Source organism: Camelus ferus, chromosome 1 (assembly GCF_009834535.1).
Source record: "Camelus ferus isolate YT-003-E chromosome 1, BCGSAC_Cfer_1.0, whole genome shotgun sequence".
Taxonomy (NCBI): domain Eukaryota; kingdom Metazoa; phylum Chordata; class Mammalia; order Artiodactyla; family Camelidae; genus Camelus; species Camelus ferus.
This window is the reverse complement of record NC_045696.1, coordinates 59,977,556-59,990,999: the sequence shown is the minus strand read 5'-3', so window position 1 is coordinate 59,990,999 and position 13,444 is coordinate 59,977,556. Positions and strand designations below refer to the sequence as shown.

General features: G+C 46.4%; 1 protein-coding gene across 1 annotated transcript in view; it reads left to right on the top strand.

Annotated features, from left to right (window-relative positions):
- ITGB5 (integrin subunit beta 5) overlaps nt 1–13,444 on the top strand; it is a 105,323-nt gene that overhangs the window by 28,660 nt on the left and 63,219 nt on the right. The window contains exons 4-5 of the mRNA XM_032480815.1: nt 1,439–1,688; nt 9,850–10,018. Coding sequence (XP_032336706.1) covers nt 1,439–1,688; nt 9,850–10,018 — 419 coding nt within the window. The remainder of the gene's footprint in view (nt 1–1,438; nt 1,689–9,849; nt 10,019–13,444) is intronic.

Sequence of the window (13,444 nt, the reverse complement as noted above, 5' to 3'; positions counted from 1 at the left end):
AATAGGTGATATGGCATGAGCATAAACATTTTTGCCCTTTGAGGGTATTTTAAGTAACCGTCTTTGTGTCCCCACTCTCCTTTGCCTTGTCCATCTCTCCCTTCCCCACCTCAGTTCTTACTCATGTCTGTACCTTTCTTTTGTTAATTGCCTCCCTGTTTTCTGTTTCACACCCACCTTTATGTCTCCTGGCCACATCGCCATCTTGGCCAGTCCTTTCTCTGAAGTTGTGTGGTTGGTGGGCTCCTCTCTCTCAGTTTGTGTCCATGAAATTGTCTGGCTCACTGTCCACCAATTACCTAATAACAAACTTTTTTTTGCTGAGAAAACAGAACACTACGAAGGAGACTGGTTCTTTTTTTTTTTTTTTTTAACATTTTTTATTGATTTATAATCATTTTACAATGTTGTGTCAAATTCCAGTGTAGAGCACAATTTCTCAGTTATACATGAACATATTTATATTCATTGTCACATTTTTTTCTCTGTGAGCTACCATAAGATCTTGTGTGTATTTCCCTGTGCTATACAGTATAATCTTGTTTATCTATTCTACATTTTGAAATCCCAGTCTATCCCTTCCCACCCCCCGCCCCCTTGGCAACCACAAGTTTGTATTCTACGTCTAGAGTCTATTTCTGTTTTGTATTTATGTTTTGTTTGTTTGTTTTTAATTTTAGATTCCACATATGAGCGCTTTCGTATGGTATTTTTCTTTCTCTTTCTGGCTTACAAGATTATATATCATGACCAAGTGGGGTTCACCCCAGGGACACAAGGGTGGTTCAACATACGCAAATCAATCAATGTAATACATCACATCAACAAGAGAAAGGACAAAAACCACATGATCATCTCAATAGATGCAAAAAAACCTTTTGATAAAATTCAACACCCATTTATGATGAAAACTCTCACCAAAGTGGGTATAGAGGGAACGTATCTCAACGTAATAAAAGCTATGTATGACAGATCTACAGCCAGCATAGTACTCAATGGTGAAAAACTCAAAAGCTTCCCACTAAAATCTGGGACAAGACAAGGCTGCCCACTATCACCACTCCTATTCAACACAGTCTTAGAAGTCCTAGCCACAGCAATCAGGCAAGAGAGAGAAATAAAATGGATCCAAATTGGAAAAGAAGAGGTAAAAGTGTCACTATATGCTGACGACATGTTCCTATATATAGAAAACCCTAAAAGGAGACTGGTTCTCAAAGAGTTTCTTTAAAAATGCTGTCTCGTGTTTAGAGCGGCTTCTTCAGCACTCACATCCCCTTCAGTCACTCTGCCTCCAAGAAAAAGATTCCTTCTGAGAGGCACACAGTCACTAAAGAAAACTCAGAGGTGGACCGGCTTTGAAAACAAAACCCATCCCTGAACTCAGCCCCAGCAAGCTGGATGACCTCTCACACACACGGTCTCTCTGTTGGCACAGGTGAGCAGACGACCTTCCAGCTGCAGGTTCGTCAGGTGGAGGATTATCCTGTGGACCTGTACTACCTGATGGACCTCTCTCTGTCCATGAAGGATGACTTGGACAACATCCGCAGCCTGGGCACCAAGCTGGCCGAGGAGATGAGGAAGCTCACCAGCAACTTCCGGCTGGGGTTCGGGTCTTTTGTAGACAAGAACATCTCTCCTTTCTCCTACACAGCACCGAGGTACCAGACCAACCCCTGCATTGGGTAAGTGACCAGCCGCCCTTCTGTTGGGTGGGGAATGGATCAGCAGGAAGGCTTAACCTGAGGACAGGACTCAGGAGGGCATATCTGGGTAGGGGGAGGGAACCTGGCTTAGGTGTTAAATCTGATTGACGCTGGTCCAGTTCTCCCGTTGTCTCTGAGTGTGAAGAAATGAACTGTTACAAGATTTCATAAAGAGGTAATGATCATAGCTGCTTTGTTTTCCTGCCTGCCTGACACAGCACTGTTTGCTACGTGAATAGATTTTGAGAATGTTCTCAGGAAGTGATGGACCCCCAGGTGATCAAGGAGGGAGCTGGCAGAACAACGTAAACTTTCCCCTCGTTTGGGTTACCTGAGATGTTTGGGATAAGTGAATGCACAGTCTGTTGTTGGTGTTTATATAAATAACTATAACTTACCTGGACAAAACAAAATGAAAACCCTGCATTTTATAGGTATGTTTTTTCCCCAATATAAATACTTGAATTAGAAAATATTTGACAAATTAGGAGAGAACAGGAGTTCTAACTGCCGCAATGAACAAATCCAAAAGCATGTAGCGGCTCAGACTTGATGGAAGTTTATTTCCTGCTCACCTAAGTGCACGTGGGTCTCCTGATCAGTGGACGCCTGTCCTCCAAGCAGTGACTCAGGGATCCAGGCTCCGTGTGTCCACGTGTGGCTTGTAAGGTCGGCTCCCTGGAGAAGGACTGGACAGGACAGAGTGGCCTTTGCGCCTACATTCTGTTCTGCAGAACTGGGTTCCAGCAGGGAGGCTTGGGAGCCAGACTGGCTGTGTCCAGGCAGAACAGGAAAAAGGGATTGGTGCATAGTCTCTGCCATGGTGCGTTTATGTCACTTCCTTCACCTCCCCTAACACAACCTCTGTGAGGTTGGTTGGTTTCCTTCCTAGTCTTTTAAATATTCTTTTAAATGGTGAGATTATGCAGTGTGACAACAAGTGATAACTTCCTAATTTTTCTTGCCTCATCTCCACGTTTAACTTTAGTTAGGCTTTGGCATGTAAGGTCCCAAAATAGTCACTAGATAAGGAATAGCTAAGACTTAAGTTCTTACTAAGCATTAGGCATCCATTGTACTAAATATCTTATATGGAATATCTCACTTAAATCTCATAGCAGTCTTCTGAGGTCTCTAAGGTAGAAGTGAGCTGTATCTTAAAGGTGAGGAAACCAAGGTTTAGAGAGAATAAACAACGTACCCAAGATTACACAAATAGTAAGGGGTAGATTTGGAATATAAATCAAGATGAACTACTTCCAGCTCTATGTTTCCATTAATATAATGCTTATTTTTCCTCCATCCAAATCACACCGCCACACAGATGCTGTACCTGAGTTTGAGTAATAGTTCCTGTTCCAAAACCACCCACCTCTGGGCACTTGCCTGAGGGTAATGTTAGGCTTTGCTACAGTGATAAACAGTCCCCAGATCTCAGCAGCTCAACACAATGAACGTTTATTTCTTCAAAGATAAAAAATGTACAGAATCTGATGGGAGCCACTTTCTGTGGCAGCTCTTCTTCAAATGGTGACTCTGGGATTCAGGTATCTTGTGATGTCATTTTCAATTCTTGGTCTCCTTGGCCGCCCCTGGGGGGAAATGCTGTTTGTAAGCCCCTAAGCCTGCCTGACCTGCCACCTCGCCTTTGGTAGCCTCAGCGGCTCCCAGCTCTGGGTTGAGGTGGGTGGGTGAGGCGAGGTGGTTTTTACTAGAGGTGGGTGTCCTTCTGATCCTTCTGTGCACTCTCCTAGAAGCTACCATAGATCTTCCCCCGGGGAACAACACAGCTGGTGGAAAAAACAGTAAGATAAGAAAGTGTTTTAGATACAAATGAGATTCTAAGCTCCTTAACCATGAAGAGCTCCTAGGAGTAGTCATTTGCTGGGTTAGGTTCCTCCTGGCCACAGGTGGCTGCTGGCATTATTGTTGCTTTGGTCCTGTCTCCAAGGCCCTTTTCAGCTGTGTCCCAGTGCCACGTGTCCTTTTGTTGGAGTTCTGCTACTTAGCAAGAGCAATGGCATCTTAGTCAAAACTGTTTTCAGTTCCTCTGAAATAGTGATTCTTTCTGCTGCTTTTCACCTCTGCCATCTGCTTGGGCCCTGTCTCCGGACAGACAGGGTGTGTCCCCGCTTCCATCTTCTGGGGACCATCAGCAAATCATCACAGGCTAGATTGGAAGCTGGCAGAGGATGAAGGACTGGCTTGGGGCCCTCAGCGTTTGAATAGTCAAAGTTACTACATTCTACTTATTCAGAGCTCCTTCTCCCAGCCAGAGAAGGCAGAACCAACTGCAGACAGTAAGTCTCACTGACAAGCTGCTTGGGAGACAGGAAATCCGGTGAAGAATAAGAATTTTGAAGGAAGTATCAGGTCTGTGTTATGCAGATCTCTCTTCCTGAAGCTGGACAGCACACTGGGGAGTGCCTCCATGGCTCGGTGAGCAGGCTGAGGTTATCGCCCCCATCCATGCAGTGGACCGTGTGCGGTCCCCTGGGTGTCCTCAGAGATGCCCTACTGCTCCTGGTGGGGTGGGGCAGAGCAAGCTGGGGGATGTAATCTGGCTGTTCCTGTTCCTGATCCAGGCTATATATGTGCTTTGTTTGCCTTCCTAAGTTTCTGCAGCACTGTGAATTAGTTACCAACAGTTAAAAATAGAAGATTTAACCAGAAATAGCCAGGATTTCTAGGATTTCTAAAAAAACAAGGAGATCTGGAAAAGGCTGGTTTGTGCCATATGTTGTTTGGCTGCCACAGTCCCTACCACTCCCTCCTGTCTCCCAGCTGGCAGGCTTCCCTAGTTTTGTTACCAGGCCCTCTCCAGATTCTTGGACAGCAGTACCATAGATACTCATATCGCTCCCACAAGACTCTTAGGCGAGCAAAGCTTTTAATTGAAAGGATAGCTTGTGTACAAGCGAGAAGGTGAAAAAGAGTGCCAGCTTCCCGAGGACTTTCCGGGAAGGGGTTTTAAAGGCCATGTGAGGGAGGGGGCCCCAGGAGCCTGATGAGCTTGTGCTCAGTTTTTGGATTGGTTGGCTTCATGGTGAAGTTTTGAGCATCACCAGCCTTCTGGTTTCAACCAGTCTGGGGTCCCTGTGCTTGTAGTCAGCCGTTTGCCTCTGGTGGGGGCCCGCTTCCGGCCCAAACGACCTAGCGGTGTGTGTCAGGCCTTTATCTGTGTCTTTCAGGGAACTGGGACTTCGGTGATTCTGCTGGGTGGTGGATTTATAGTCCTGCTTTTGTCCTTGGAAACCATGTATGTGTATCAGTGGAACAGAGATGGAGCTAATCTTTTACTCCTGTGGGTGTTTGGTTATTGTCTCAGAATCGCAAGGTTGTAGGCACTTTGTTTGACTGGACCTGTCAAGCCCCCATGCTCAAGGCTGGGCCCTTGGTCCTTTTCCGAAATGGCTGTACCCTTGTCTTCCTGTCTCAGTTTGTGTTCCATGCATGGCTCCGTAGATGCTGTCTGTGAACCTTGCTTATTCTTTTCCTTCCTCCCAAGTGGAGAGAAAACCACAGGGTTCTCTCTCAGTGGTACCTCTGTTAGGTGGTTCTCCCCTGTGGTGGGAGTTTCGGGGAGACGAGGAGTCAGGAGGGGTGATCTAACCACCTGTGCAGGGCAGCTCAGAGAAGAGAGCCAGTTTTTCTTGGGGCTTTCCTGCGGTTTGTCCCACCTCCTTCTGCTCCGTAAGTTTCTGCCAAAGGATAAAACACTTAGACTCATTCCCCTCCCGTCTTAGAATGCACCAGAAATGCCAGAACTGAAGTGAGTAGTACTGGGGCTGCCATGGAAAGAAAAATAATTAATAAGTAAAGGAATTTAATCATCAAAGAACTGTTTAATTGCTATTCTGAGTAATAGGAATAGTGTCACTGGGAAGAGTCACATGATGTTCACTGATAACAGGATTTGACAGATTAATCCAGGATGTTATTTCTGGTTCTGAACACCTTTTCTTTTGTTAGAAGTATTGGGCTGTTGTTGAAATACGTGCCTTGTCTTATTTCCATGTGGGATCTAAAAAGGCCAAACTCACAGAAACAGAGCAGAGTGGTGGTTCCCAGGGGCTGGGAAGTGGGGGTGGGGGAAATGGGGAGATGTTGGTCAAAGGGTACAGACTTCCAGTTATAAGATGAATACGCCCTGGAGACCTAATGTACAGCATGATGGTGACAGTTCACAATACTATACTTGAAATGGTATATAATTGTATACTTGAAAGTTGTTATAGGAGTAGAGCTTAAATGTTCTCACCATATACACACACACACACACAATGGATGTCACATGTAAAAATCTTTGCAAGTGAGATAATACATTTCATCCTTCCTCATTTATATTTCTTCTTACCCTTCATATTTCTTCCAAGAGGTCATGTACTCCTTCACCGCCTTGAAGATTTCACTGTCTTCTGGCGTGTCTTATAGCTGATGAGAAGTCTGCTGTCCATCTAATGGGTTTCCTTCTCTCTGGTAGCTTTTAATATTTGCCTGTGCTTTCCGTGTTCTATAATGCTGAGCACTCCAGGGTGGCTGGGTTGGATTTAGTACTTTTATTTACATTGCTCAGAACTTGCTCTGCTTGTTTACTCTGAAAATACAGCTTTATTCTGGAAAATTCTCAGACATCATCTGATTCCTTTCTCTGATTCTCTCCATTTTTCTTTCTAGCACTACTAGGTGTGCGTTCAGGCTTCTCTTTCTAAACTTCATGCTTCTTAATTTTTCTCCCATTTTCTACCTCTCTCTTGCCCTTGGCTGCAGAGTAGGAAATTTTTTTCCAGTTTACCATTTTGTTCTTCAGTTTTCTAATCCATACACTGAAGTTTCGTTTTTGAATTCCAGTGACTTCTTTTTTATTTGGTTCTTTTTCAGACTTCTGTTTTTCATACTATCTTTTCATAGACTTCTGACTTTTTTCCTTTCTAATAATATCCCATTCTGGTCTGGCATATTTTATTCCTTCCTCTCCTTCAGTGTTTGAGATATCTTTGTTTGAAAGTACTTTAGAACACTTTGTTATCTGCTTCCTTCAGTTGGTTGAATTTGCTGACATTCCAACATGGTGGCTTATTTCTCGTGGGGCCTCTGGCTTTTTCATTAGCTTCTCTTCATCAGATGGTTTTCCATCTGGGGATCACGCGCCTCAGGTGTGCTGACTCCCCTGCAGGGTGGCTTTATGTCCCCTGTTGCCAGGATCCTCCGTTTCACTGTGGGACTAGTTTTCCTCTTTATTTCTCAGCTGGGGGTTCGTTCCCTGTAAAAGTAATGAATTCTGACTTGTTCAGGTCTGGAGTTACAATCTTCATGGGTGATTCATCTTGCCCTGGGCCTGAAGTGCATCTTCCTTACTTCTTTCCCAGGCCAGTGGCTGGAATCTTTCTGTTTTTGATTTTAATGACAGGGCAGCTCTTTGTAGGAGTCAGCTTTACGCAGAGCCCTGTTCCGATCTCTCCTCCATCCCTGTTAGAACCAGCCCCAAGGCCCTGTCAGGTCCCAACACACCAGGGGGCCCTTCAGCGGGAGCTCCTGCTCCCTTCCCACCTGGTCTCTTGAGTCCATTTGTGGAATGGTTTCCTCTTGGTTCCTGGCACCCGGGATTTCCCTGCTAAGCTTCCAATCTTGGCTACATATTAACATTTTTAAAGACTATACTCTACCCACCAGTTCTCTACGTTTAGAGAAAGAGGGAAGCTCCTTCCTTGTCAGCTCGATGACTCACAGGGTTATCTTGCAGCATTAGATTGTTTTCTGGATCCCTAGATCTAGCGTCTTCAAATTGGATTCATTTTTACACACACAAGCAATCCCTCAGGCTCTTTAAGCATATATATTTTATTTATCTTCTTGGTTCATAATCCTTAATCTAGTAACTCCCAGTCCACGGCCCTAACCTGGGGCCCTATGGCACAGACACAGGGTAGGGGTGGGAGGGCTTCCTGGCACGAGACCCTCAAACACCCAGATCTTGAGGTCACTCCGACAGTGCTCCCAGGGGTTAAATTAATTAACTAGTCACACAGGACTGTGCGGACATTCAGCAGACCCTGTGTGACAAAGCTGTTTTCCTCTCACCAAGAGGTGACTCTGGTTTGGTTATTCTAAATTCTCTGCAATGAAAGCATCTCTCTGGCAAACACATTTTGTAGTTCCTGATTATTAACAGTAGTTCTCCACAGTAAAGATGGATCTACTCACTACTGTTTGCAGGAAGGGAAGGGAAGCGGTAGAAAATGCTGAGCTAACTTAGCCGAGCTTTTCACAGCTTTTCTGGTTTTCTCATTGAACAGCAGTTACTGTTCTGTTCCCCTCCTCCCTTTTTCCTCATCCAACCCGACCAACCATGACAGCACTCAGACACCTGAAGTCCTCCACCATGGACGGGACCCGCATGGAGGGTGAAGTTGTGGAGGGAGAGCCAGGGGAGTGATCATGTGTGTCTATTTCTTTCCTCCTGTGCCACCCCTCTGTCGGACAGCTAGGCTGGGACCTCAGCTCAGTTCCTGCTCTCTTTGTGGCGAAGTGAGACAGGGACGGACAGTTTGGGTGGCACAGGTTATGGAAGAGTCTGAGCTGTCCAGGCACAAGGGGCAGAGAAGGTTTGGGGAGAAGGAATAGGGAGCGAAGCAAAGGAAAGGCAAGCGGGGACAGCCTCTGGCTGCTGCTCCCTGTCTGGAGGGCACTGTGGCCATGATGGCAGGGGGGCTGACTGGCCAGGCTGGCTTGTTGAGAGTGACTGATGAAACAGGTACTAGAGGCCCGGACGGGGGATGAGATGGCCTCTTAGGAAGCCTGAGGTTGCTTCTTTCATGGAGTAGGGGAACCTTTCAGTCCTGCCCTGGCCACCCTTCTTGGGCAGGTAGGCGGGAGCCCCTAGCAGTTGCTAAGCGTGTTTCCCTTCCCACGCACACAGCCTGAGTTGGATTATGAAGTCTTCCCCTTATGCCTCTCTGTTAGTGTTTGTTTTTCATCTTTTGTTCAGAAAGAGAGGCTTCTTTAACATGGCCACAGACCTGCACAGTCTGGTCCCGCTGGCCTCCCCAGCCTTCCCACAGCCCATCTTTGCCCTTACTCCCTGCACTGCAGTCTCACTGGCCTGCTTCTGCCCTGGGGCTCTTGGTGCTCCTTCTGCCACAGGGCCTTTGCATGTGCTCTGGCCAGGACGCTCTTCCCTGTCTCTGCTTTTACTCCCCTTTTACTTAGTGAACCCATCTGTGAAACAATGCCAGGCCCCTCTTCCTACTTCACTGGCTGTATATCCAACCAAATCTAGAACTGTGGCTAGGATCTAACCTCCTCCAGGAATGGCGCCACTTGGGGTCTCTACTGCAGGCTAAAGATGAGAGCATCCAATATTTCAGGAGAAAGACATGGCATCAACCTCCACTAGAGACGCAGTACTTCCCTTTTTCCAAATTCCCAGGTAGAGTTTTCCATTTGAAGATGGTTTGTATCTAAACGATTTTTCTTTGCATCTAGGAGAGCTGATGGTTTGTCATTCCAATGTTGATAAAATGAGTGAAGAAGCAGAAAGAACATTTTCTTTCATTCCAGTTGCATTCAGCGTGTGTCCATGTGCCAGCACGTCCTGTGGGCTCTGAGTGGGTTGACCTGAGGGGTTCTGTGATCCTCTGTCATGTGCAGCAGCAGAATTGATGTAGGAAGCTGGATTCCCAGAGTCACTCTGCTCACACTGCCCTCTCTCAGCATCTCCCACCTTCCTCAGCCTGAAAGAGCCTTCCCTCGGCGCTGCCTAGGCTGCGGTGCCTGGACACCAGTCCCCTGCCTCTTCCAAGGCCCACCTCAGGGCTCCTCCACGACGTCTTCCTCTGACTACAGCAGCCCACTGTTATCTCTACTTCCTTTGACCCGTTTGTCCATTGCATTTACTTACAACCTGGTATATGCCGTCTTGCCTACAGTTTAAGGCTTGTATTTGGAGAGTAGGGACTGTTCTCTGTTGTCCCCACTGTCCTCTGTTGTCCCCACTGTCCTTGTCCCAGGGGCATATGATAGGTGTTGAGTAGATACTCGTTTGTGTCGCTCAGGGCATTCAGTAAATGCACAGGGTACTTGGTTGTTTAAGATTTAGAGACAGTGATGGAAAAGTGACTCTTCTTCTCTTTCTCTCTAGTTACAAGTTATTCCCCAACTGTGTCCCCTCCTTTGGGTTCCGCCATCTGCTGCCTCTCACAGACAGAGTCGACAGTTTCAATGAGGAAGTTCGGAAACAGAGGGTGTCCCGGAACCGCGATGCCCCGGAGGGTGGCTTTGACGCGGTGCTCCAGGCGGCTGTCTGCAAGGTAACCTTCCCCTCTGGCCCTGTCCCTGCATGGCAGGTCACGGAAGAGGCGTCAATGCGGGTATTGGCACAGCCTACAGGAGACGGCAGATTCTGAGCCACCCCAGCCTGTGGCTCCTGTCCACTCTTACATCAGAGGGTGAGCTCAGTGGACCCTTGGGGAAATTTACAACAGTCAAACCAGCCGGAGTGCAGGGATGGCTCAGAGCTGGTGTGTGTCTGTGTTGGGGTGTGGCTGTGTACAATGGGTTGTTGTCTTTGCCAGAAGACAGCTGTTCTGTGTTTCTACATTTGGCTTTTTTGCTTCTTTTCGAGGGAAAAAAGGAAAGGTCAAGCCATATGCATAGAATCTTATAGAGCTTTATGGCTCAATTTTGGTAAATGTTAAAGATTGCTCTTATGGGGACTCCAGCTGAAAGAGAATCGCACGTCATCTTTGTTTGCATTTCTGTTTGTTTTTATCCTGCTTCTCTGTGATGTATGAATCCAGAGGGAGGACACAGACTTAGGTCAGAAATGAACTCATGCTTTGAGAGGTTCCAATCTCAGCGAAATATGTAAATGGAATGTTGGTAATAACTTATTCTTAAAATAATTTTCTTCTGTCAAAACAACCCAATAACAACAGAAGATAAAAATAAATATCACTCTTGAATTTACTATCCCAACACATACTTTAAAAATTTTTCCCACAGTGGTCATCATAGGCGATGCGTCATTGGTGGTGCTTGCTTTCTTGAAAATCTAGGTGGGCTCAGCACCAGGGCGGTGGTTGGGACTCATATCGGGGGAGGGCGGGGTAAGGAGGTTATAACTGTTAGGAGAGGCTGCATGTTTGACCTCAGAGAGCCTATACTTAGTGTGTCACAGATCCACTTCCCCTCTTCCCCTCTGTCCTCCACAGAATGAGAGCCACGATTGTCCTGTTTGAAATAAAACACCAGAATGGTAGACAGAGGCGGGTAAGGGGAAAGAAAATTATGAGGAAAACATCACAGCCTCCTGCAGTCCTCTTCTTGGTCCCAGTGTCATCCTGCCCGTCCCTGTGTCTTTGGGGCCTCCTGGGAGGAGGAAGGTCTCACAGTGGCCCCCTACCCAGGATGGCTACAGAGCGGCCCCTGCCCAGCCGCTGGCTGGAGTCAAATGGTTTGATTCAGGGGCCCCTGACACTTCGTAGCAGCCCAAGAAAGCCAGGTGGGACACAGCTAGGATGTGTTCAGCTCTGACTCTTTTGGGTGCATCCCAAAATGGATTTGTTTCAGAAAATAAAATTGCATTTTTGACTGGCATTCAGACTGATTGTATGAGGTGTTGTCTTCCCAGACGTTCCGCCAAATCCGCTTCTTGGCAGGAACACATAGTCAGGGAGGACGTCGGTGCTCTCTCATCTCCTGTCTCAGGAATTTTGTGGATTTTCTTTTGTGGGAAGGAAATCATCTTTAAGGCTTGGAGGACAGAGCCCAGTGACAGGCCTACACAATGTCCAGTTAAGTTAATTCTGTTGAATTAAATGAGTCAAGATGGGATGTTTGAGGCACCACAGTCTGTGAGAAGCCATTTGATTCACTCTTTTGCCCACAGAACCTTCCTGGGCCAGCCCAGACCCATGAAAATACCCTTCCCTTGGTAAACTCAGTATTTCAAGACTTGAGCATTTCAGAGGAGATGCTGGCAGATTTCTTAACCCCCATGCCTGCACCCAGTTGTGGATTACTGTTGGCCAGGAGGCACTTCAGAGCAGGTTTCAGTTTTAATCTTTTGGTCCCCAGGAAGTTACTAATGGCTTGGAATTCAGCAGTCTTTGAGACCCCAGCTTTTCTCTTCGCCATTGCTGTTCCTTTGTGCTGTCAGTCTGTGTTTGGGTACATAGCAGGCAATTTCTTCCTCACTTGAAACCACCTATTTGTAACAAATATCCTCTTCCTGGTTCACCACAGCCTTATTTATAGTAGCCAAATATTGGGAATAGGTTACAGTTGCCTATGGATGAAAGACTGTAGCAGTTGTCCCCTTAAAGAGTATTTGAGGACTTGAAAAATACTGAAGATAAATGAAGAGAGGAACGGAAAGCAAGTGATAAAACAGTATAGACATACGATTCTATTTTGCAAACAAAAGAAAAAATATGGAAAAGATTGGAAATAAATACATGGAAGTGTTAACAGCAGTTGTCTCTGGTGATAGGATTATGTGTGGTTTTTATTTTCTTCTGTTTTTTATTATATTTACTTAAATTTCCACAATAAAGATGTGTGATTTTTAAAATTTGTGTTGGAATATTTCCAACATATCACAGTAGGGAGAACAGTGAAATAAAACCCCGTGTACCCAGGGTCCATCTTGAACAGTTACCAGTTTGTAGCCAATCTTGTTTTATTTGCGTTCCTAACCACTTTATCCCCCATTATTTGAAGCACATCCCAGCTCTTGTTTGTTTCCATGATATTTAGATTTTTAATATTAATTAGATTTCCCTGATAATTAGATTTTTAAAGATTTCTTCAAAGCCCTAAGCATGCCTTTCTCTGTTGACTGAATTTTCTGCCTCCTCCTGATTTGGCTGGATTAAAGGCCCTTCCTCTTAATCCTGCAAACTGAATGTGACAGAGCCAGCAGACATGTAATCTGCGGTGGGAGAGGCGGCTCCTGCAGGCTGGAGCTGGCTGGGCAGCCCCATGCCCTCTGGGCTTCCTCTGACCCCAGGCCCTGGAGACAGAGCTCGGAGCTCGGAACAGGCCTATCTCACAGCCACAGGGGGCCCTTTGTTCTGACTTCACTCTCACTCTGGTGTCCCTGGGGTGGACTGCTAGTTCCGGACTTGAGGGGCTTGGGGGACTGGCATGTGCACGTGACTGGCCTTAAATCCCACTCCTGTGGTGGACTTAACGCTTCTTGGGAAGCTGTTGTTTGTTTTGATTTTTGTTTTGTGTGTGTGTGTGTGTGTGTGTGTGTGTGTGTGAAGAGAAGGAAACAGTTTGTTTCTATTTAGGACTCTATTTAGGATAAATAGAGCCCTACGAGTGGAAGGTTTGAGCTGCCATCTTTCCCCTTAGAAAACCCCATTGTTAGGAGAGGCCACCGAGCGGTGTCCACAGCTAAGGAATGAACTCCCCTGTCCTCATTGCGGCCGTTTTCCCAGTGCTGCGCTGGGCTGGGCTGGAATGAGGGGATGCCTGCCCTTAACTTTTTACCTTTACCTAGAAACCTATTTTTAAAGCTGTTCATACTTTTTCTTGGTCAGAGTGACAGTTTCTCCCCTTACCACTTTTATCGCTCTCCTGAGATTTTCTAGAGGTTAACTTTAAGTTGTTTACTCTGGAATTGTGTAGGCAGGAGTGTGATGAGTGGTTCAGACTGGACCCGTGGCTGGTCTCCTCCAAAACAGGGAGCGCCTGTGGCCTGGGGAGACAGAGGGTGGAATGGGCCA